Source organism: Glossina fuscipes, unplaced genomic scaffold, assembly GCF_014805625.2.
Source record: "Glossina fuscipes isolate IAEA_lab_2018 unplaced genomic scaffold, Yale_Gfus_2 0, whole genome shotgun sequence".
In the NCBI taxonomy this organism is placed as follows: Eukaryota; Metazoa; Arthropoda; class Insecta; order Diptera; family Glossinidae; genus Glossina; species Glossina fuscipes.
This window is the reverse complement of record NW_023998414.1, coordinates 4,307,948-4,334,634: the sequence shown is the minus strand read 5'-3', so window position 1 is coordinate 4,334,634 and position 26,687 is coordinate 4,307,948. Positions and strand designations below refer to the sequence as shown.

Here is a 26,687-nt window from a genome sequence, read left to right as displayed (position 1 = left end):
GTATATATATATATATATATATATATATATATATATATATATGTATAAAGTGTAGACACAAGTGGGTACCAGAAGCAAAAAAGTTATGTCAACATTTTATTTTCTTTTTATCTTTTCGCTTTGCCTCGCTTCTTTCACAGCCGCCTACCATTAAATACATCATGCAGTGAAGCCCTTAATACCTTCTGTATAACTTCTTTGGTAAATTTTTCTTGTCCATATCAAAATGGCAGCTTTTGCTCTTACTTGTTGAACCTGCTGTCATGCTTTAACATCTTATACTTGTAGTAGTTATATATGTACATACATATATATATATATATATATATATGTGAACAAAAAGCCCCAAAGGTGGCGATTGTCAAGTTAGCGCATATTATAATGTGCACCTTCTTATGTTGAAGAAATCGTAATTTACATACACTCGTATATATATATATATATATATTTAGGTATTACAATGAAATTTCGTAACATTTCAATGAGAAAAAGAAGCCAAGATCAACTCTCTAACTGTCTTTGTAAGAATCCTTTGAAAATTCGTTTAGTTGACTTGTTGTCAGACTCCGAAGTGGAAAAAAACTCTTTACGATAACAAATTCAAAATAAATCTCGCTTCAGTCTGTCATATATTTTCCAAAATTTTCGATTCGATTAATGAGTTGCTGCAAGTCATTAACATAGAAATTCAAATCTATACAATGCCAGGTTTGCCAGCGATTTTGAAATATTCTTACGCGAATGCACTCAGCTGCTTGAACAATTGTCTGCCTTTGACATTCAGTCAAATGTTATTGTTCTTATTATTGTTGTTATTTTTCTTCTTCTTTCTAATTAGCTAGCACACTTTACGCATTCTAAATAGAAAGCAATTTGGACCTACTCTCTCTAATCTCTAATCTCTAGTCTCGTGCATAAGCCGACGTGCGCTAGCAGTCGTCCGTTAACTTCAATGCGCTTAAGATATCGCTCGAATCTTGAAATGCTTTTCGATTTGAATTGTTAATCGATTTTCGAGCGTACGCACATCGCACATTATCGTTTAACCAATTAACTCGTGCCATTGTGCGTCGCGAATTTAAATATTCAACGTAGTGTACTGAGCTTAAAATAACGGCAAACCCTCTCACTATACATAAAAAAAAAAAAAACACATTTTCTTAACGCAAAGTTTCATTCAAACGCAATTCGAATCACGAGTAATAAGGCAGAAGCTCAGCGAAACCATTGAACGTTTGCTTCTACGTAGCTTTGGAAACCTATCAGAGCTCTACAGCTTCTGCTGATCGATCAATGAAGCATGAACGACATCAGTCAGCCTATCAGCCGTTACTTTACGATCAACAAAATATGCTTACAAGTGCATGTGCATGTGTATGTGATTCGTTGAGCGTAAAGTGACTTGAATGAAGTCCTCGAACTATTCTCACAAACGGATGCACTCGTCTCGAGATTGTATAACCTAAGCAAAGCGGACAAGCTTTGCTCAAAGAAAGTTTGCGCGAAAGCTAAGGAAACGAAAACGAAGCAGATGAACTATAAAAGCTGGATTCTTTGGAGGATTTTCTGTCTGCCTTTGTGATATTTTGAAAGGGAAATTCCTTTGATAAATTCACATATATTTCTCTTATTAGATTAGCACAAGCTTATCACAAGAGAATGTTCTTTCTCTTGCGATCACCATAGTTTTTTGTGCATTGCCTTCGAATCGTCAGTGATATGAGGTCAGGTAAATGAAAATGTGTGCAAGGGTTGACATACATAGTAGTGATATACATAAGTGGGCAGATGTGGTGTTTGGAAATCCTCACTAAAGTATTCTCATGGCTGACGCATATAGCAAGCAATGTAAATATTTCGTTTAGATGCGTATGCAAGTGTCGAACAGTTCACAACTACAATCACACTAAAAACGAACATCAATTTTGACGTCATTTATACGCGCATCATTCATTCACTCACTCACGTGTATGACAATGAAACCGAAAAGTTGAAACAAACATTTTTCATTTTTAGAGCTAAACTGTGTGTGTGTGTGTGTAGTATGTGTGTGTGTGTGTATGTGTGTAGTGTAGTGTAGTGTTTTTAACCTTAAACTTAAAGAGAGCTTTTAAAGCACGAGATATGCGAGATACGTTTTGTAAATATATACTTACACTTGAATTAGATTTCAGGGCAGGCAAAAACTTGTAACGGCTGCGATGCAAACGCCAAGTGGCCATGTCACTGGTGTCAATGTCTTTCAGCGTCTCATTGAGAGTCCGATATTCGAAACCGGCAGTACGTCGCAATTGTTTCAAATACTAAATGAAAGAAAAGCCCGAAAAAAAAAATAAATATATTTATATATATATATATCTATAAATATACAATACATATGTATATATATAAATATATATATATATATATATATATTTTTTTTTTTTTTTTCATTTTTTATAGTTCGTAATGCTTACATGTCTGACAGGTGGCCTTAAGAAATGATCATCATATGCGTTTGTTGTTTGTGGTTCAAAAATACCGCCACATGGATTTTGCCACTCGACATTGGTTGGATGCTCATGCATATTATTATGAAAATACAAATAATTACTGTGACGTTTGCGTAGTCTTGTACTTCGTTGCGTCTGTTGAACAAGTTGTTGTGAATGTTTTTGCATATAATTTAATAACTCTAGCGATGATAATGATGAGGACAACTCTGACGACGACGACAACGACAACGACGACAACAACGGCGACGACGACGACAACGACGACGATTGTGACGGCGATGACGATAGCGATACCGGTGACAATGATGATAACAATGATGTGGCTGATGATGATGATGATGATGATGACGAGGAAAGCTTTTCCGCGGATTCATCTGATAGTAGCTGCTGTTGGTATTTTGTAATAACTGCTGCCGTTACTCTACTATTTTGTGGCATTTGCACTAATGTTATGATTATGATCAACATTATTAACAACGAGCGTGTTAGGGGGCGTTGCTGTCTCTTTGTAATGAACAAATTATAATTCTCGTTACAATGAAGATTGTTGTTCGTCTCTTTTTTAATGTGATTAAGCCGTTGATTATCGTTGCCACTGTTTCCTCTCGCCGCAATATCGTTGCAACAACGTTGTGCGTCGAGTTGTTCGGACGTGATTTCTTTAAGTTTACTTGCAATTTTTGTCCCAGCCATACAAATCACTGCAAAAAGGAAGAATTAGCAAAAAAAAACACAAAAAATTACTTAGAGCTCGTTTTTCTTTTATACGTTTTTTTGCATTCATTGTCTTCGCCTTTGTAACGTTTAAAAGTCATATCCTATAAGTAAGTGCTGTTTGTCTGCTCAAGCATATGCACCGACCGAAATAATTATTTTGCGAATTTCGAAAGCCTATCGCCTATAGATAATGGGTGTGTGTGTGTGTGCGCATGTGTGTAAAAGTGAAAAGTGGTGGGTGGGATTAATTGTAAAGCAAAACGACGATCTGATCGATAAAAAAGACCTTTCATGCTCTGCGCAACTACAAAGTTTGCATTGATATTTGCTGGCAGCCTGTTCCGCGATCAAAACTATTCACTTCCTTAGATACCAGCGGTACATTTGCACTGCCCATCAAATGTGCGGTGACTGGTTGAGCGACAAGCACCGACGCCAGCTGGAAGGACGCGCACTGGTTACGGTTGCGGGCACTTTAACAGATCTGTGATGCGTATTTCTGGCTTCTATAAGCGAAAGGACCAATAGCCTTGGTCTGGTCCGCAATAACAAGTGTATACAAAATTTGTATTCCCAAAGTTGGCGTACTCGTTGAGTTCCGCCCGAGTTGAAGGTCTAAGGCAAAGACAGAATTAACGCCGAGTACAGTAGATTGGCTCTGGAGGCGGCCAAGCCCAAATTTTACACACTCTTCTCGAACCTAGTAAACACTTCCGTATTGCAACATGTTGCTCAATACTGAATTCCGAATTAATTCTGAATCTCAGTATCCGTAGGTCGACTTAATATTAAGAATGCTCGAGTCGTAGGTAATGACTGAACCAAACGATAACCGCTAACTGAAGACTGTTTTCGTGTCGATGAAAGGAAACATAAAAGCAATGCTTTGCCTTTGCATCAGTTCATCTCCTTTACGCGTTAATTGTGTAGGCTTTAGTCCTCTCGCTACTACTACTACTACTACTACTACTACTACTACTATTTTTTGCACAACTTAGAGTGATCTGTGCTGCCTTTTCGATCCCTTGCGTCCGTCAACTTATCACAAGGACAATGGATAGCGAATACTTAAAAGCTGTTAGGCGTACGTTTGCAAGCACTTGGCAAAGATCTGTTTATGACTTTTATTGGTACAACATTTTTTATTAGTATTAAGAACTTGGGACCTGGCACCTAGAATCTAGTGGGTCTAGGCGAGCAGGTTCAAAGACTTATCAAACAAATTTCATCTACCTTTAGTCATTGGCTTTAGCATTGGTGAGGCGTATTATTTTTCCACAGGGTAACTCCTAGACTTCTGGCTAACATACTTGCCACATATATATTCTCAGTGCTTTATTCAAGCGAGTCCGACGTTCCTTCATAGCTGTTTTAGTCCTTTAACTATTTTCCTTCCTTCCTATTGTCCTTCAGAAAACTGAACTTTATTCTAAATCTTTTTTTTTTTTTTTCTGTCCGTAAGGAATATATAAACTGCATCGTCTTGTAATCTTTTTTGGAATTCAAGAGTACGTATATATATCCTTTGGATGTTTCGCAAAAATTCCCATAAAACTGAATATTTTCTGTAATAGTTGTGGCGGGTATGCTAAGAAAATGGCGGAACAAATCGTTCAATTAAGTAAAAGCACTTACCTTTAAGTTAAATATGTAAACATAGGATAATAATAATTTTATATATTGTCCGTCCTTATAAATCAAATCCACTATCATTTACAATTTAGTTAAGGTATTATTTTAGTTTTTCACTAAACACTTTTCTGTTAACCGTTATATTGTATAAAAACGAGGAGAAAGAAGAATAAAAATTAAAGTCGGAGCTTTAATCAATTGAAATGTAACGCCTTATTAAAATTTAGACGGAAAAGGTTATGAAGCGTTGTATACGTTACGCTAGCTTATACTAAACTAACTTTAGTCAAGTTAAGTATATTCAAACTTTAACACTTCTAGCATGCCGTAGCAAGTTAAGCTTGTAGTTGTAGACGGTATTGTGTGTGGGGGAAAAACAACGACCACACACTTGAAAATGCATCATACATGCATATATATCTACATATATATATATATATATATATATATATATTCCTTTGTGTTATATATAAAATTTTCGCTCTTTTTTTTTTGGAATTGTTTTTTTGTTTATGTTTTGATTATTATATTAACGAATTCGCAAATGTGTGAGGGAGAAGAAGAAACGCATTTCGCATTGCCGCCTGCCTATACGTGAGTCGTAACGTTTGTATCGTTATATGCGAGTGCAAGCACACGCTTAACTTTATACTCTCGGCACTCATGCACTAATTTCATTGTCTAATCTTGAAAGAAATTGAAAGGGATTTTCCCAAACTCTACTGTCACTTGCTTACGATTAGCATTTATTTATATTTTTCAAAAGCTGTTTTCAAAGACGTCAATTAACAAACGGCAAAACCATTGCTTTTTTTTTTTTTTTCTGCTAACAATGGCGTTATCTGAAAAATTTAATCAGATAATGAAATGAAATCGTATGATAATCTATAATTGGATTCAATGGTATTACTGTTAAAAATGGTATAAACCATTATTAGTCAGCCGCCTGATACTCCTTATACTTACTATTCGATTATTCGATTATTAAGACTCTTAGGAAATTATTTCATTTTTATAAAAATATGCATAGAATTCTTTTACTTAATTGTTAGATAATCGTAATCACAAATTTTATGCAAGAATTTTAATAAATTGTTGTACTGCTCTCCATGCACCCGAGAAAATATGCGCTATTCATTAGTAAGATGTGTGTTATCGAAGCCAATAGTCAAAGGTGAGAATGGTTTAGTCACTTTTATGAACAAAAACAATGTTTATGTAAGCAACGAATTAAGCTTCTTAAGTGACTTAGGTGACTTCAAAAGGGCTGGAAGGAAGGAAGGAAGGAAGGAAGGAATTTGGCTGCAAAAAAGTCGCCTTCTACGTCCCAATGCCCAGCGCCCAACTAAAGCTAAAGTGCAGCGAACTGAGTGCATTACAATGAAGAAGAATCGAAATTGAAATCAAGCAAGACCCCGTGACCTTGTAATATAAAGCATCTACGTTGACGCTTAGAAAGTTTATGCTGCATGCTCTGCAGAATTTAGAATGTTTCGTGCCTATTAACACTTGAATTGTCGGAGACTACGTCCCCTCACTTTTTTAGAAATAGAAAGCAGAAATTCGGAACAAGCATTCCGCGATCGTTTAAAATAACGCGACGCCAAGCAGTGCAACGTTAAAAAGGTGTTGTAATCTGTCAACATTAATATCTGCCATGGAGAAGAAGTTAAGATACCCTCGCGAAACCGTTGACGATATTTTTATATTCTCGTATTTGAAAGGCCACCCACCGAAACGCGCCTCAAACTCATCCGCATGATCTGATCGCGTGGTTCAAAAAAAAAAAAAAAAAAAAAGAGGAGGATCAACAGAATTCTCAATATATCAGTCGATGGCAGCCGATGGTTAAGCAGCCGAGTTCATCATATGCATTGGAGAGCCGACAGCCTAAAGAGTTTTCTGTAGAAATACGTGCAAATACGTTATCTTCATTCAATTCGCGTTCACCGACAATCAGCGTTTTAGTGCAGTGAAGTTGGGCCACTGTGCCTTGTTCGCATTTTTCTCTTTGCTAAAGAACGAGGCTACCCTCACACTAATCACACAAGTGACGCATAAGAAAATGATGATAAAAAAAATGTAAACAAAACCAGTAAGAAAATGATGTTCGGTCCTGACCGAATCCTTTTAAAGCCATCACCGCGAACCGAAAAGAACTACATTTTCATACCCTATAATATTGGATGAGTGTGGTTGATGTTTTTCTATATTCAACTTAAAAATGGAAATTTACATGGTATGTGTATGTGTTGTACTTTATCTAGTTTAGTACCTGTACAAAAATGGAGAAGCAAGCTTCCACAATTCCGTAAAATCTATATAAGCGCCTTGCCAATATCAAATTCGGAATCTTCCTAAGCATATTCGTCCATTGATCTGTCCACGTGCCCATCTAAGCGACTGTATAGTATATGTCGCTATAATGAAGATATCGTTTACAAATTTGCAAAAGAACACGCCCACAACAACGCCCACACTTCTATATAAAAGAACTGTGTAAACTCCTTTGTTTTCCATGTTTCTTGCATCATGTTGCTCATAGAGTACAACACATATATCCTATAAATTTTACTGCAAGAATAGGAAAAGTCAATCCAATCACATCCACACATTGGATATTGTAGAGTGCGACAATTTTGAATTACGGTGATTAGTGTACAAAAGATTCGATCATAACTCAATATAATTTTTTTACTTGTTCAATAGATAGAGAGAAAGCGGAAGGTTTTGTGTGCCTTCAGATTACCTTACCGTAGGCAAAATTCCCATTTAATAATAATAATAATAATACAAGCCTCGGTTTCATAGAACTTTGGAAAAATTATATTATTTTTCGTGAACAGCAATGTGTTTATGTAAATCCGTAGAGTATATTTCTGTCACTTGAGGTATGAACGAAGGTACGAAAATACGGTGTAATTACGAATTACTGGTGAGAAGAGTTTCCAATAGCACTGAGAATTGCATATACATATGAAAATCTTCATAGCCATATTTAACTCTGATTTAGTCAAAGTTAGTATGAAAGTCAATAATTAGTTATCTTATTACAGGTTGAATTCCAAGCCCACTTATACAATAAATATATAAACGCTTTCCGCTTATACTTTAATATTCCATTGAAAAGCACTTAAAGTGTTTTTGCTACCAAACCCAAGCAAGCGCGTCACGCGAATCTCAGAAGACATCATTATCACGATGGATCAGCGTATTCAAGAACAAATATTAACACAAGCTTATAGACGTGTATACGGAATCTCCGAAATTGTTATTTAAAATTTCAAGTAAAAATTTATAACAAACGTTTTTTTTTTAGAAAATTACTTAAGTTTAATTTTATCAAATCTGTAACGCAAAGTGAGTTCCCTTACATTTTTGCAGGTAGATGTGAATTTTTTATACAAATTTACGCTATAACACTACGAGCCCAATGACGTTGTCAATGCGCTTGTCATGCACTTTAATCATTCGATACCTAAGTAATTTGTTAAGTCTGTCATACCTTACCTTACGTTAAGCAACAAAGAATTTCTCTAATATTCTATCACAGATATCGAAATACTGTACGATAACTAGAAAAGTGGGAAAATTGCAAGCGAATGCCATGATAGGATGATAGCGCTTATCATTTAGAGCTCATTTAGAGCTTGGCTTGAAGATATCTACGTAGAATTTTCCCATTAATTCTTTAATTTGTTTAAGTTGTTTGTCGCTTCATTAATTCGGAATGTTTTTTATGCGATCGTCTGTCTGTCTGTCCGTACATATAATGTCTAATCCTCCTGTTCGCCAAAATAGAGTCATCGACTCCTAGTTTTGCAGACACATGCCGACCAATTCGGCGTGAAGAATAGGTGCCCGAAGTACATCCCAAAATAGATGTAATAATAAAAAAAATGTCGACATATATTCTATTGGATCACCAAAAGCGCCGGTACTAAAAGTGGAAACATCGACACAAAATATTATTGAATAATGAAATGTTTGTTTTTTTTTTTTTTTTTGTCTTTTTCTTCTCTAAGAAGAAAATGGCGGCCGGTCATTGCCGAATGTAATTCCCCGTAAGCATATATATATATATATATATATATATAGATATTAGATAGGATAACATTTAGATTATATTTTGCTAACTGTTAGCTAACGATCATATATGTAGAGCGTATGAGCATGAAATCTTATCTTGAGAGTTTACTGCTCTTTGTAGAACAGTAGTCTTCTTGATCTTGTCGATTAGCTAAAGAGTCGATCTGAACTTATTTGACTTTTGTGTATTTTGTATAATTATTGTAATAGTCTGTCTCCGATTCACTTAGTTTACGCACACTAATGACATAATAAGTGATTAGGCAATTTTTTTATATCGCCTTTTATTTATTTTAAGATTACTTCATAATATTCGATTCTATATACATATTACTCACTCTAGTACTCACAATAGTAATGAATGTATTTATTATACTCATTCATTTCATATTATATGCCTTATCATTCATTCATTATTAACGTCATGTTATACAAATTCGAATGTCAAGTTCAATAAACATACGCGCGCAATAAACAAACAGACTCGCATGTAAATTGCTATGCAAGGGGCGCGTTTGTGTGTGCGTTTAATGCAAAAGCGGCGCTCGTTGCTCTAGTTTTATTAATAAAGCTTTTCAATGTCGTCTAAAAAAGCGAAGCGAGATAAGAGGGAAAAAAACGTATAATGTGTATACAGTTTGTGTGTATATATTGTGTGTATGTTTAGTTCATTGACTTGCAAAGCTTGCCGGCAAAACGTTTCCATACCTATCTTAAACGTATGAATGAATGAGTGAATGAATGAATGAATGAATGAATGAATGAATAATCGGAAAACCCGCACAAATCACTTATCATTAAACGTAAAGATAGACGCGCCTCTAAATAAGTAGAAAGCAAAAGCTCTTTATCTTTATTATTATTATTATTATTATTATGATTTTTTCGCTTTGTAAGCAGCTGCTCTCTGGCCTTATATTTATTATCAGTAAGACAACCAACGAATTTTACTAATGTGCACTGGTCTCTTGCACGGGCTCGCCCACTTCCAATCTCAATTGACTTCTGTTATCATATGCGTTTTGCTTGAAGTGTTTTTGTCTCAATTTTTTCCACTTTTTCACTTTTTCACTTTTTTCCAAAGCATTTGATAAAAATGCTTTTGTAATTCCTTTGAAATTTGTATGAAATAAAGCTGAGTCAGTGGCCACCACATTTTCTAATTTCTGATAAGTAAAATTTTGAACGCGAAATCACCAAATACTAAACACTGGCAATAAAGTACGCTTGCAAGTCTTTCCAAGTGTTCAGTACTAAGTTGTATTGAAAATGCCAAACAAATTATGATGACATCGAATTCTCATTCACTTTCTTTGAGGTTAGGTTCAAGTTTTTCCCCTCTTTCGCAACTGACGTAGCGTGAGTGTGTTCTTAGTTTTTGTAAATTGTCTTGTGTAGACTTTATATTGTTGCTCGGATCATAAGAAGAAGAAGTGGAACTTTGCAAAAGCGATATTGAAAATGTATCCGGGAACATCGGTTTCGAATTATTATATGAATCATTCGTGCACCAATTCCAGACATGGAGCGTTTCATGAAATATGCACAGCTTGACATCGTATAATAATCGGACAAGGGTTGCGTTGTCACAACAACTGAGGGCATAACGGTTTTTGTCACCGTACTTCCGAGTTGAGGGGCTCTTTTGTTGCCAATTGGTTTTGTTAATAACGCAAACTTGGTGTGTCAAGCTTATAATACAATAGTTATTGCGAAATTTGTGCTGATTTTGCGTCGCATCCTGCAATCCCGACATTCTTGACGGAAATTTAAAAAGATTGAAACAATACCGTAATGGAAATAGCTTGAAGCTTGATGTTGAAACTTGATGGAATCGGATTGGAGCTCTAGTGAACGGCAAATTTAAATAACCCTTTGCTCTAAACTATCACGATTTGTGTGTAAACGAAACCATAAGTCAGAACCAAATGTCAACAAATCATGTTTAGTACGCACATGTTTCGCTTACTTACATCACGTGGAATGCAAATGTGATATGATATTTTTCTCAGCCCGTTTATCATCTTTGCAGAGCCCACGAACGCGTGAATTTTATTTCTGATAAGTGTACTACTATTCGAAGTCGAATCTCTTTCACCCTACGCTTCTTTATGATATATTCAGAAATTCTATCCTAGACTTATTTCAACCGATAATCTATATAAAGAAGAGCAAGTAGGAAAAACTATATTCGGTTGACGCAGAGTCTTTTCCCTTGAAAGAAAACCGAAATTTCGATACTCTACAGCATTGGATAGTTTTTCTACACAGGCTGCGGAATATATGTTAATATTTTTATTACCAACTAACTGTCTCTTATATAATAGTTTACGAGTAGTGAGTGAAAAGCGCCATTTTTGTTTTGCTTTTTGAAAACAACCGCTGCCTTATTGCCCTGGTTTCATTTTGTGCTGTAGGCGTGTCCTTTGACTGATTTTGCTTATTTTCAATACCCGCCTGCTTGCAATAACTTAAAATGTCGTTGTGAAAATTGAAGCCGATATCTCGATTTTTGTAACAGGAAGAATGTTTGCGACGCATGGCAACACAGATAAACCAGCGGAAGAACAAACATGCCTTACTTCTTTTTGAGAGAACATAGAAGTGTACCCACATTCATCGGTTGTGGGTATAAAGAAAGTAAAAGAGGATAGAAATTAAAAATCTTCAATTTACTTAGGCTGAGAATCCGTTGGGAGAGCTTTTGTTTTTTTGCAATTTGCACACATTGCGATACACGGAACACTGATGGAAGAGTAATTTTCCAGAGATACATGGTTAGGGGTAAAGTGCAAGGCACTTAACTTTAACTTTTATTTAATTAAATGGGTCCGGGATCCATAGATTTTCTGATAGAAATTTAATGGAAACAAAAAAAAGATCATTCAAACTATATGTGTACGCGACATATGGGGAATTTAAGAAATCTTAATTTCTCTGTGATTGGCAAGTGTCGCAATGAAAATGTTTAAGTTTTCCACGAACAAGAGAACAAAAGAGAAATCTGGAAAAGGTGGTTATAAACTGATTTATCGAAAATATCAACGTACTGTACTACAGAACGGTCGTACGAAGGTATTGTACAACATTTGCAGGAGTGGTTTCATTGAATTTGGAGAGAAAAGCCTATCAATATTTATGTTATAATAAACTTGTTTTTGTTGTTTTTTTTGCATTAACCTGCAATAGCTTCCCAAACCCTCAGAATGCCCTTCAACGTCTACATAAGGTTGAAGAGCTTTTTGATCGTAGGTTTTACGTAGGTTTTTTTTAGGTATGGCAGAGGAAGCAGGATGGATGCTTACAACTCTCCTCTCAATCACTATTTCGTAGCTTTCCTCATTTTATTTATGTATTCCTAGACTTAACCGATTCAGTCGAAATTTTTCCTTCATTTTTTCCTTTATTTATTTCTGACAAGTTAAAGACAACAACAACAACAAGAAAACCCGTCGTTATGCCAACATTTCCACAATTTTTGAAAATTTTGGTAGAAGCATTAACGCCTTTCGAGTCGTGAAGCTGCACTAACTTGTATTCCTTAGCGGATAAAAAAATTTCGAATTCAAAGCTTCGAAGACATTAGGTTCCATTAGGTTAACTTCCTTCCAGGTCGCGCCAGAAATTATATGAAAAAAATTCCTGTCCAGTAATGAATCTTTTTCCGCCCATCACGAAGTTTGATAGCATCTATTAAGCCGATGAAGGCACGCCTTTCTACAAAATTTATGGCGGCTTTCCCGCTTCGCCTAGTAATAATCTATTATATATATATCGACCCAATCCTGGCCGTCAAATCTGCTCTATTGTTACTCAAATCCCGTTGAGATTAAATGCTAGCAATTATTAGACTAATGTTTATATCTTCATTGCCTGCAGGATTCAAGTGAAATTTATAAAAACATTTGGCAACAAATCATATCAAGTTGAACACAGATAATTGCCGACGATCAAAAGCGTTTCCTCAACCCAACCCAACTCAATTGAATGAGGATTAAATACCCATCGTTTTAAGCAAACATATAAACATTTCTTGGCGCAATTGTGCACATGTGCGCACAATGATTTCATTAGAAAATTTTGGAAAGTTCCACTAGAGTTCCAGTTGTTTTTGAGTTCGGTAGCAGCCACTTTACAGTCGATTCGTTATGTTCTAGCGAAAACGCACTGACGCACTGCCTTGACAGACTATTTAAAGTTGAAGTAACAGAAGATTGAACGAAAAAAGGCTTAGGGTTAATCGTAGTTGGGTAAGTCCATAATTTCAAATTAATAGCGAAACAAGTTGAAAAAAAAAAGTAAGAAATTTATGTTCGGTTGTGACCGAACCTTTTATGCCCATCACCTTGGGTGAGCAAGGCTGATCTCTTCCATCTTCAGGACGAAAGTGGAAGTTCATATTATGTATGTATGTGTTGCATTTTATGACTAGCAAGCAAAAAACACGGAAACCGAAGGCGTTCACAATTTTTGTTGCTTAGGCGTGTGGGCGTTGTCGGCGCCATCGTTCTTCGACCGATTTGGGTAATTTGTAAATTCTTCTACAAACTTGTAGACGGTAGCGATGGGTAATTTTCGCGAACGAGAAAATACTACATAGTTGGGCAGACGAACAGACGGACACGCGTAACTGTAGTTCAAATTTGCAACTGGCCAAGTGTTCATACACTTCATGGGGTTTTTGAAGCTGGCTTCTGCGCACTTTAAAATTGAAAAAAAAAAACAAAAAAATTTACTTTCGATACACTCTACTATTGGGTAGGCGTAGTCAATTTTTTCCATTTTTGTACAGGCACTACAGCATTGTTCATAGGATATTCCTTCAAATTTTCGCAAATTCCTCTGATGTGGATTATGAGTAATGAGTAAAAGCAACTTTTTATTGCTTTTGGAAAAGAGCGATGCTCTCAGTTTACGTGGTACTGCAGTGTAGTGTACGTGTACTTTAACCGTTTTGGCCTATTTTCGACACCGACGTGCGTGCAAGAAATTGCAGCGGTTTTTGCCAAATATGTCAACGACAGGTCTCATATTTGCGGCCAAGCGAGACATAACATAGACGGACAGATGGACAGACGAACATGCCTAAATCGATTTAGAGTTTAACACGGCCTCTGAACCCTTTCTTCTGGGCTTCGCGAACGTTTTAACCAAGTTTGTATGCCCCTCGTGCTTCGAAATGCATTTTTGCTTCTTTTTTTTTTCATATATGTACATATGCACATATGCACATATGCACGTGCGTTGCACATGTATCGCACGTAAGGAAAAATAATAATAATAAAAAAAAAATGTCTTCGTTTTTGGTTGTTGCGTACTAAAGATTCGACTTGGAATGAATAAAATTTTTCTCCCGTTTTTTCTTTTTCTTTTTTTTTCGCTTACTGCGTCGTTCTGTTTTTATTAATGTTTTTACTCTTGCTGTAGGTCAGTTATAATAAAATTTTATTTGAAAAAAAAAAAAAAAAAAAAACGCCATAATATGCTTATTTATAAACCTACTTGAATATGATAAGCGAATTGTTCTTATGTTATATTGCATGTATTGACTGTGTGTTTTGCTTGTTGCTTATATATATATATATATATATAAATATATATATAAGTATATATTGGGATTATTATCCATGCGCAGTTATAATGACTTTTATATAATTTGAAATTTAATTGACTTTTAAAATGTATTGTGTAATAAAAATATATTGTAATTAATGAAATGCATTAATTATTAAGTTTAATTATCTGCTAATTTTTAAAATGATTAGTTAATTAATTAGTTTTATTCACGCTGCAACTATACGTTCTTAGCATTTAAATAATTAACAAAACTGTATCCGTTTCAAAGCAAAATTTCCATCTGAGATAAATCTGCTTTATTGAGGAGATTATACAGATCACTTTATCTGTATGACATTTTTTTTTTTAATGTTATTACTGATATCTGGTATTGATCGCGAGTTATCGATGATCGTATTAAGTAATTTAACAATTATTGACGATAATGTTATTAATTGATAGCTGACTTAATGTAAATAATTTTAGAAAATCATTTTCATTTTTATGATATTTTATTGAGTTTTTAATTATTGGAGGCGTGGTTTGGGAATGAATCATATTTATTTTCAACCTGTATACTTTCCTGTCTTCATTCTTCCTCTCTGTATTATGTCATCTTATTCAAATTGGGCTAGAAATGAGTTCGTAAACACAATTGTGTCTATGTTAGGTTTTAAAAAATTGCGACATTTGCGGACACCACAAGCGGCGATCAGTGAATCAGCAGATATGCCCTTAAATATATTACAATACGTATATACGTGTGTTGACTGATTCTTGATATTTGTAAATGATATTAGAATGCAAGTTATTCAGACAGATTGACAGACAATGGAGAATGCACCCGAAATTCTATTATCATAGTCATCGTAGCGGTAATGAAGACCTTTGAGGATTGCAAACAAAACGGAAAAAAACGAAATATTTCCTTGGGTGGACGGACAGACGGACGGACGAACGGAGAGATGTACAAAGCAAAGTCGATTTAAAATCATGCTCGCGCAAGTGATCGTTTATGTGATCGCTGTTTGAGAAAATTGGTGCACTTCGTGTCTCCTGTAGTCGATGGCTAATATAACCTATTCTCTATGTATTGGACAGATGGTGATTTATTTTCATTTCATGCATTTCTTTCCTTTATGTGGCAGATGAGAATGTGTAAATGTGTGTTTATGAAGCGAGCAGACCTTTAAAATATATTTCGCATAATACTTTGCGGCATTGAGTTCGGATCGTTACATTAGTAAACGAGGGGATATATATATATATATATATATATATATTCAACAACTGATTCCGATGGGCGATCGGTAAAAATCGTTATTAGATGTGGCTAACAGTAAAATACAGTATACTGACGTTCTCTCTGGTCATGGGTAATGAAAAAAAGGGATATTCTCATTCATTATGACTTTATCACTCCTATACGAATTTCATTCATAGATATGAACATTTCCCCATACCTTCTACATATGGACATTTGATTAAATGAACTGCAATGACCACTAAAGCATGCCCATCTATCCCTCTGTCGCAAATCCAGGGCAAATTTGCCAGAATCTTTGCAAGCTCTTGCTGGAGGAGGCTCGAGGACCAAATTGATGAAAGGACACGCCTACCGTGTCACGTAAACTGAGAACACTGCTCCTATCTCATAAACTAGAACACGTTTGCTCCTATGTTTTATAGGTGATCCTGCAGTATCCGCAGAAAGATGAAAAGAATCACCCAAGGCGACCCAATAAAAATCAGTTCACCTGCTACTGTAGGCGTGTCGTTTGACCGATTGGACCATTTTCAATACCAACCTGCGTGCAAGAACCTCCAATGTTTCTCCCACACTTGAAGTCGATAGATGGACCGACGGAAATGCTTAAATCGATTCAGTATTTGATTCTGATCAAGAATACTTTCGGGCGTATCTGAAGCTTCCTTTCTTCTGGGACGTTTCGACAATATGAACATAACCCTCATCTTTCGGTGATCGGTACAAAAAGTGCATACAAATAAGAATTTCGATGATTCTTCTTTAGCCTAAATTTCTTTGTCAAGCTATCACGTTATCAGGTCAAGTTATATGTAAAAACAATCCTTTGGTAATGGGTTAAGCACAATAACAATAAGATGAAATGAATTTTAAATATTTACCACTGTCAAGGTTGTTAATATGCATTGTGTTCTCATTTAAAGGTTTCCTTTTTAAATGAAACGAAAAAAAATTGAAATTTGATTTTTTTTCTTTAACGTCACTCTCGATATAACTTGTTTTTTTTTTTTTTTTTTTTGTTTTTTCGATCAATAAAATTATATTTAAATAACGTTTTCAGTTTTTGATGATATGTTTAACGGCAAACTGAATTAATTTTACCGACATGTTAACGGCTTTATATTTATAGAGAAATCGAACCCCGTACAGGAAAGCTTTACAAGTTATCGCATCGGTGTGCGTATAGCGAATGCTTATCAGTAACAATTAAAGATAACGCAAAAGAAGAAAAAGTTCATTTCATTCATTTGCTAACCTTAATATGCTAAACTTCATCGACAATGGGGAGTTTTTTTTTTAATATTTTTCTTTCTTCCCCATGTTTGCTTAACGCCCCGTCATATATTAGTCCTTATGCAGAAATCGAGCATTGCGTCTCTTCATTTATATATACGTTCGATGGATAACATATATACCTACATTTTGACATACCTGCATTGACGAGTGCGTCCATGTGCTTGCTGGAATGTCAGGCTTGTCTGATGGGAAATTAGTGCAGAGTATCCGCAATTCGTTTTAAGCCAATTATGTATTAAGTAGTAGCGGATAAGTTAATAAATTTATGAATGAGACAATGATGTGACGTCAAAGAATTTATGCGTTTAGGATTATCAAAGCAAATGCCGGTCGGAGAATTTTCTACGAAATTTCAATTGTGAATCATTTCGACAAAACCAGAACTATCCGCTCTTTGAGGAAAGCATTTATACGGACAAGTTGTTGATAAAAAGCTTTCACTTATGCAGGCAAATAATTAAAGCATTAAAGTTGTTTACATCACGATTAAGTTCTTCAGATATCGATCAATTGCTTGGTTGCTCGCTTGGTTGCTTTGTTTACTTCTTTACTTTGCTCCTTAATAAAGTAAATACATTTTCTAAGATTTCGAGTTTTGCTATTTGTGCCACCGGATGCCATAGGATTCTTTTATGAGGTACTAGTCAATGACAGATATCATATAATGCTCTGGGCAACACCTTTTAAGGATAAGTGAATTTTACAACCATCTCTCTCTCTCTCTCTCTCTCTCTCTCTCTTGCTCTCTTGCTCTCTCAATCTCCTCCAAGGATTGAGTACTTTGAAGGTCTCTTTGCAGATCCTCTCGAAGATCGGCAAAGCTAAATTTTTTATTGCAAACATGCAGTGAAAGCTGCGTCAACACGGATTGACACTTTCATTTGACTTTATAAAATGCCTCTTGTGACCATAAAACTTACAATGGCATTGAATGAATTTCACGATATTCATATTTTGATTTGCTACTCACTACTTAGACTTTGTGTAATGCATACATTTTTAAATTTAACTTATCCTGAATGTCCTCAGAATATGAGAAATACTTTTCTTGCTATTATATGAATCACTGAATAAGTCGCATGGCAAGACCCGCAGTAGAAGCGTCTGAAATTTTGACACGTGGCGTTTGGCGTGGCGGTTAAAAGTATTCAGCAATCATATGGGCCTGCGTACAGTACTATCTTCCGATAGAAGGCTAATACTTTTTTGTCATAGCAAATGGAAAACGAAAAATTCCATAGGGTGGCTCGTTGAATATCATAACCAAGCAGCGGATATCGACGAGATCTAAGCCAATTACAATTTATCATTTGCTACTAATTTGATTTGGGTAATTTTTAAATTCTCCGGACCATTATGTACAATTTTATAAAACAATTAACGAGCTCCTTTACTTAAGCACTTGGGAATTACTACACATCTATGTACACCTATTATTTGGTTTTTACCTATTCAAGACAACAACTTCGCCGCTGTTGCTTTTTTATTGTTGTACGTATATATGTGAAAGGTAATATGCGCGCGTGCATTATTGTGTGTGTTTGTCGTAATATAATAACCTATCTCAATATACTCTCGCTGATTATAAATATGCGCATTTCTTTCATGTCATGATTACATTAATTTATTTCATTGCAGTTCGGTTGATTAAGTGCCTTTAAAGTGTAATTTAACCAACCAGCGAGTTAATTGCTTCTATGTTAGTTGTGTGTCCCAGCTTTTATAAACCTTTGATATAAGTAAATGTCAGGAACAGAGAAAGCTGTCAAGCGTTGGACACCTAAGAATATCATTTCATAGGAGCTATCAATTTATGCTCGCGTCTGTCTGAGTATCGGATGCAATATTTCCTTTCAAGTTCTCTTCTTAACCGTCGAGCAGACGTTGGTGGAATACCCAGTTACTCAAAGGAAACCTCGTAGACTCTGCATAGGTATATCTCACCCTCCCTCTGTTCGTCTGTGTGCCGTCCGATTACATTCAATAGAGATATCGTTCTAAAATTTGGCAAAAAAGTTAAAACTTATTACAATAATGGGATAAACGAGTCGAAGGGCACGTCCACAACCAAACAAATACTGAGAGTTCCTCGGTTTTCAATAACGAAAACAAGGGGATTCTTCATAAACAACGACAGAACTTTCCCCGTGTACATTGCGGTTGAGCCTTCAGTATCTGTAAAAAATGGGAAAAAAGACACCAGCAACGTCCATGCAATAAAAAAAATTATAGAGCATATCGAGCTTTTAATATCTTTGGTGTAAGTGCTGTTGTTACTATGTTCTATAGTGAAGACGGTGGGTATAAAAGATTCGGTCATAGCCGAATATAGTACCTTTACTCACTTTTTGTTTTTGTGCTTTTTACATTTAGGATTTCTTTAAGTTTTAATTTTCCAAAGTTTGCGAACCGATCCGAAAGATGTAAACGCTTATGACTTTATGTGTACTAAAATTGGTAGGATTTTTTCAAGTTTTTATGAAATAAATAAAAAGATTTATTAATATGCGCATTCTTACATATTAACGGCGTGAGGCACATAAAAAACATTTTTTTTTTTTAATTTTCACAGAGACAAAGTGTAGCAGTTCTGACGAAACAACCTTTTTGTTTATGTATCCATAAACTGCAATTTACAGTTTAGCACGTAGAATAACCAAAAGTGTTCTGGAACTATGATTCAACATTTGGTGGCCGTCGATCATTTTTTTTTCATGCCCTGCAATAAGCTGCAGTGCAGTGTAGTGTAGTATGTTAAGTTTGTGCGGACGTGTGTAACACACAGAAGGACTTAAGATATAGTCCGCCGTTTACTATACCGATACCGATCGATTCGGGATCATTTGCTTTGTATCGATCTAAGTTTGCCTCTCTGCTTGATATCTGTCCAGATAATCTTGTCTAATCAACTTGCAAGTCTCAATTTTCGAAGTGTATTCGAGGACGAAATTTGGCACTCTGATGTGTTTTGACCCAAGGACGTGCCCTATTGAAAATGAGAATGAAAAGATTACCTTTCAGTTAAGCCTTTAGTTTTTAATATCTAATGATGAAAATTAAAACTTGGATCACATAGGCCTATTTTTTAGATGCTGCCACATATGAGGCCTTCCACGAAAAGCAAAAGCCTTCGACAGCGACAAAGTTTAATTTGTAGTTTTTTGAATCGCGTTATAAGTTTCTATTCTTATGAAGCCTAAGCTGTTACATGCTCACGGTCTAAGACAAGAAAGTTAATGTTACAGAATTTGAATCAAGTGGGGGCACACTTCGAACAACCTCCTATGTAGGGGCTTCCATTAAGATTGTATCTGCGCAACAACAAACAAACAAAATATAATATTAAGTATGTTGTTAAAAATATTAATGAAAACGTTAAAGGATTTTATTTGTCGAAATGGTGACGAAGACGATTAGCTTCTCCGGCCTAATATATTTTATAATTTAAAGTTAAAAATGTTATTATGAATGATTTTCAGAGAATTGATAACTCTTTCCGCAATCCTTGAGATAGCTTATGCAAAAAGTTGAAAGATCAAGAGCATAACACCAGTGATCACCTAAGTTCAAGATACGACCTCTAAAGCTTGGCGACAAAACATGACCGTTTCGATAACGCAGTATACGATTTTGTTAAAACTTTACCTATATCTCCTATACCTCTTTTTATTGCCATGAATGGATCGTTATAAGGATGTAGCCATTGCAAGAGGACTTCTTTTTCTTTGGCTTAGTTTGTATGACTTTTACGCTAGGGAGAATATATTATAGACTTTAAGAAGTCTCGATACTTTAGAAGCAAAAATTTAAAGATTTATTTTAAAGCCGTCGAAATGTCTGTTCTTTCGCTGTGGCTGTGTTGAATTTTCTCATTGGAACGTACACTGAATCAACAACAAAAAGAAAATGATAAAATATATCACAAGAAAATCTCCCATGCATCATGTCAGCGGCTATCACAGCCGCATATTCTAAAAATTTCTATCACGGCTTCAATGGGACAAAAAAATCTTTTATGACATTGAGCGTTTGATCGTTTCATTTAAGTACGCTTCTGATATCGCTAAATGTGTAACGGGACATTACGATTATTATATATGATATAATATTTTTAATTTATACATGTATACAAGTATATAAATAAAAATATTTGCTCTAAAACTAGATTTTTTTTCCTTTTTTTTTTTATGTAGAGTTTAGCCTTTATTTGCTATCGTTACTGTCATTAGATTTAATTTGCAATGCACTTACGGGACTTACCCGACACCTTACAAGCAACGATGCACATATATATACGACTTCATTGTTTATTATAGCTAGTTATTCCCCTTTAGAGTTAATGAAAAATGTTAAAATGATGTTGTTTGCAATAACGTTTAACGATCTGTTATCTTATCATTCTATACAACAACTGCATAACAAATATTTGTTATAAATTCTCAAACGTTTACACCTAATGACAACATATATTTACTCAATGAAAATCATGAGAGTTATATTTATTATGAAATTCAGACTCACGAGGCAATCAACCAACTTGTGTTTTTTTTTGAGTTAAGATGAAGTTCCTACTACAAGCGTTAAGAAGTTTACCAATATTCAATATATGAACTCTAGCAAATGCTCAACGTTGGGCTTTTTTAGTACTTGTATAAATTATCACAACAGCTGCTTAAAGTTAAAAGGTATTAGTGCATATTTCCGCCAATCTATCAATATTTTATTATTTTTAGCAAACTATAGTCGAATATTAACTAATTAATGTTTGAAAATTGTGCTGGTACTTATGTATATTCTAATCGCGCGATATATGCGTGTAAGAGATTATGCTTAGCGTAATTGTAAGTTTCGTAAGCTTTATAAACCGTCATTGAAAGCATTTTACTTGACGGAGAGGGACTTAATCGAGCAGAGGAGTCGAGAAACGGTGCACAGCATATCAGAACAACGATCATAGCATAATATTTGAGAATTTCCTTAAGAGCCATGAACTGAACCAGTATGCAAGCGGAGCTTGCATCAATGAATAAATTTTTTCTTATCTATCGAAAGTATTTCCTTTGCTTTTTTTGACTGTAATTCAAAATCAAAACATCTTTGTGGCTTGTTTGATGTCCCTACAGATAGCTTGTGTGGGTAAATAAACAGAAAATTTTAATTATTCCCATGAATCTCAAAAACGAAACACAATTCGCGACACGATTAGGATTAACCAGTGTTCATTCATGTTGAAAGCTAATCAATTCAATGCTTGGTGCACGAAAGCCTGTCTTATTAAGGCGGAAAATGCTTCCGTATCGGGCATTATATCCTCTTCTTCTTCGTCTTCTTCTTTTTCTTCTTCTACTTTCTACTACTTCCTCTCACAATTCTGAGCGATGTGAACGATGTGTGAGGTTGAGTTCTCTAATAAAAAAGATTAGTTAGAGCAATTGTTTGTTGTGTAATTCAATCACAAGATTAGCTTCACCAACGTTAATTAATATTGCGCTGCCATAGAAAAAATATAATTTTATTAATTACTTTTTTGCTCAGGCTTGAAGCGGAGAGTGCATCGTTCTTTACAATTAAACATCGGCTTAATTGCCTTTGTTTAGTAGTGCAGCGGTTGCATTGCTGTTATTAAATTTGACAACGTGAATATTCTTTACATTCGGAATGTATTCATTAGAGGGCAGCAAGAATGAGCGAGCAGCGCATAGGAAGAGAAGATTTGATTTGAAGCTTGGAAGGAAAAAGATCAAGTTTCGAAATTTAGTTACCAAGACGTTAATGTTAGTTTCGAGTACGTAAGATACGGATAAAAAAATGCATTCAGGACGCCCTCCATCTTATGTCCGTAAATAAGGTCGGCAAAAAGTTCTAAGGTCTAAGGCCTTTAATAAGATGAATCGCGAATTATTTATTTAATTTATTTTGCACAAATATTCGATGCGTGCTCGTTATACATACATCGGTTGACGTTAGATTTCTATATCAAAGTAATTGCAACTAAACTCGGAATGTTTTAGATAATTAAAAGTATTATTTTTTTATGAACGCACATATTGTACGTCATAAATACTGTCTGCCCTATTAATACGTTCAGTTTAAAGTGTCCGCAAACAGGTATGCATTATATTTCGAGTAATTATAGAAACTTAAGCAAAAGGAAAATTAAAAGAAAAAGAAACTAAAAGTAAAAAACCGACAAACACAGAAATCGATGTGGATGCGAACACAAAGACAAACTTAAACAGCACGGTCGTGGTAGCAAATCACACAAATGTGGAAAAATGTCAATCATGCAAAAATTACGATTATTAATTTTTCCACTCTACGAAGAACAAATCATATCAAAAATGTCGAGTTAAATGTATATAGTACGAGTCAGACTTCTGAAGTCTCAGACTTCATACATATCAACTTGGACCAGGGAAATATAGAGCTTGTTTTTTGTCTCTTGTGCATTACCGATATGACAATGTTTTCCTTTCTTTCTTTTATTAAGTCCCGTATCTCGACACTCCTAATCAAAGGAAGAAAGCCAGGGCAAAGTACGCATTTAAAATCTCTTCGAAGACCATATCAGGTACAGGTCAATTAATAAAAATTTATAGAACGTCAGCTGCCATTGGCTTGCGGTAAATCTAACCTACCATCTAGGAGAATATCTTTGTAAAATTTTCAAAATATACATATATATATATATATATATATATAGCGGCAATATTGAAGATATGGGCTTGCCACGTGGCTTACTGTTAGTGGCCTGTTTATTAGTGAAGCCGGCACAGTTAAGAAAACTGATCAAAATTTCGTCAAAGTTCATTCGTGCGCAAATCTTAAAAGATCGAATGTGTCTTTCGAGCCGATCGATTGGTTAATAATTTCGCCTCCTCTGCCTTGCCTTGATTGCTGGGCATCGAAAAGTCGACTTATCATTAACGTCACTTTCCGTTTTATTTATTCATTATTACTACTGGTACAGCAGCCAGCACGATTAACAACATAAGTAAATAGTTGCTGTTAAAACAACATCGAACAAAATTTCAAGAACACCCTCAAAAATATTTATCAATAATAAGTGTTATATTTTGACTTTTTAAAGTAATGTGCAAAATTATGTTTATAATTATTAATGAAAAAGAACAGAAAAATAAAAGCTAGAGTTGTGTACAATGGTGTTACAGAAATCAGTACAATTGATGGTGTGCGAATAATTTTGTTGAATCTTAATGAGAACTGGCAACATAACAGGAATGCCGCCGAGAAGCCGCCATACCGTTAGTAGTAATAACAATAGTGACAGTAGTAATGATATGAAATAATAATATTCGGAGCAGTAGTTAGTGTTCGTACAAGAAACAAAAGTAATAGAATCATTGATTTTGTTTGAGGCGTCGAGATAGGACTAATGACACTTGAGAAGTACTACAATAAAGATAAGAAGTATATCAGCAAATCTTTGTGAGAGTATCGTTCAATAAAAAATTAAACTAAAAGTTAAATATATTTAATTTTCAATTAACAGCAACTTTACATCACGACATTTAGTTCTACATTAAATTTGCTTAACTAGCAACTGACTGACAGGCCAAAGCCCGTCACAATGACTGGTCTAACATTTAGGAAAAATGTTATATAACCTGCCGTTAAGTAGGTCAGTTTAAAAACCTGTTGATTAATAAAGTTTCTGTTAAAATTAACATATTGACAGCGGCCCTAAATCAATTATAATATAATTTGCAGCATAGTAGCTGCGACAGCAACTGTCAGTTGCAATAACGACAGCTGCAGTTCGAAGATATATGCGTCTTGTCAATTATCGTATAAAATCCATATGCAATATTCATAACAAATTTGAATGCATATGTTCGCTATGCAGCTCACTACTAGGGTGTTGCAATTAAAACATACTTGCGTTAGCATAAAGCAGGCACTATTCTATAAGAGTCTATTCTACTCAATGGAATCGATGATATTTTGATATTAAGAATAGCACATTATGCTGCATGCAGTTCGATCGGTTGCATTATTCAAAATTTTGGTATGATTTCCCATCAGTGTGCAAGTAAGTAAGTCGAGATGGCTTTCCTTTGCTTTCATTTTTATTTTTATTTTCAAATAATTTCTGAACTTTCGTTGCTTTCAAGTTGAAATGGATTTACAGGGAAATAAATATTGGGCTTTGAACGAATCGTGCTAAGCCATGGTTGCGTAAAGAGGAGAAACAAGCTATTTGCTAGATGTTAAGATGCTAGATGTCCAACTCACACTTTCGTCTAGCATTTGCAGTTGGCTCTGACACGTAGATCTGATCAATTCAAAATATCAGTTTTTGTTTCCTTTCATTCTGTTATCGAGAGATTTGTGAGCGATTACGAGTTACGGTTCTACTGCAGCTCTGACCTGTGGAATCTCATTGCGAATATGCTTCACTCTGAATTTAATACGTTTCGACTGTGGGCATTGGGACGTTATTCGCAAGTGCCAATTACGGGAGCATAGTACAATTAAAAGCAAAAGTCAATGATATAATATTTAATAATACCCGTTGTAGTTGCATTATAATTAGTCAACAATAAATTGGTAGCAATAGTGAGTGCAATTAAAGGCAATATTTTTACTAGCAATAGTAATAGCAATAGCAATAGAAAATAATAAATAAATAGTAAGATAAGTGGAAGTAAGCCTGTTTAAATCAGATTATCTTTAGCGTAATAAAGTTGAAGTGCATATGAGAACATAACTTGGACCGCGGAATGCAATTTATTGCGCTGACAGTGCAAATGGAGTTTATTGCAAATGGAATTTAGTGCGTTGTCAGTGCAAATGGAATTTATTGCACTGATAGTGTAATATATTTACACATTTACCTAATATCAAAAAAAAAATAAAAATAAAAATAAAAAACTGTTTAAAAAAGATGTGCAGCTGAGCAACAATGTTCGTCGTTCTTAAGTAGTTGTGGACCAAACGACTACGGGTGCAAACAATTTCATGGCCTTGCGATTATTTAAGACGTTTAGGTTCGCGTTCTTGCTGTTCTTATTCAACATTCTGAACAATGCACTTAAGTGAATCGTCAGGGCGACATTTCTCACGCATACATATGTCTCGCGCTAGATCCACGCAAAGCAAGATTGAGTCCAAATTCAAGGTTTCGAAAGGTTCAATATTACGTTTATGGGACAATTTTAATTTATTTAAATTGTTTTTTTTTGTTTTTTTTTTTTTTTTTCTAAATACCTGAATACATTTAATCGGAATTGTTTATTGTATGTGAGAGGAAAACTTTTACCGTTTCTATGGTCAACATATTTTTGGGGTTGCCTTAGCCTGCCGCAGTAGTAACAACCATTATATTGCTCAACAGCCATACAGTCGCATACGTAATAATAGTTCTTCTAGTTATGTTATTAGTGTTCGTATTGTGCGGCTGTGTACCATAAAAAAGAAAAAAAAAAAAAAAACAAAAAAGAAGAAAAAGAAAAGAAAGATCGCATGGTACTTCAAAAGCACTTAATACCCAAGATTGATTTAATGATTTTTGCAACTCCAAGTGCAAAAGCATCAAATGGCCAAAGTATTAAATGATAATTACAGCTTATATTGCTGACTCGAGTGTCGTGGCGTGTCGTGTCGTGTGATGG

At 34.9% G+C, this 26,687-nt stretch overlaps 1 protein-coding gene across 1 annotated transcript in view; it reads right to left on the bottom strand.

The window, feature by feature from the left end:
- Positions 1-3,310, bottom strand: part of LOC119644747 — a 4,493-nt gene extending 1,183 nt beyond the window's left edge. The window contains exons 1-4 of the mRNA XM_038044466.1: positions 3,274-3,310; positions 2,790-3,196; positions 2,457-2,627; positions 2,157-2,303 (exon numbers count right to left, since the gene is read on the bottom strand). Coding sequence (XP_037900394.1) covers positions 2,157-2,303; positions 2,457-2,627; positions 2,790-3,196; positions 3,274-3,310 — 762 coding nt within the window. The remainder of the gene's footprint in view (positions 1-2,156; positions 2,304-2,456; positions 2,628-2,789; positions 3,197-3,273) is intronic.
- Between the last annotated feature and the right edge of the window lie 23,377 nt (positions 3,311-26,687).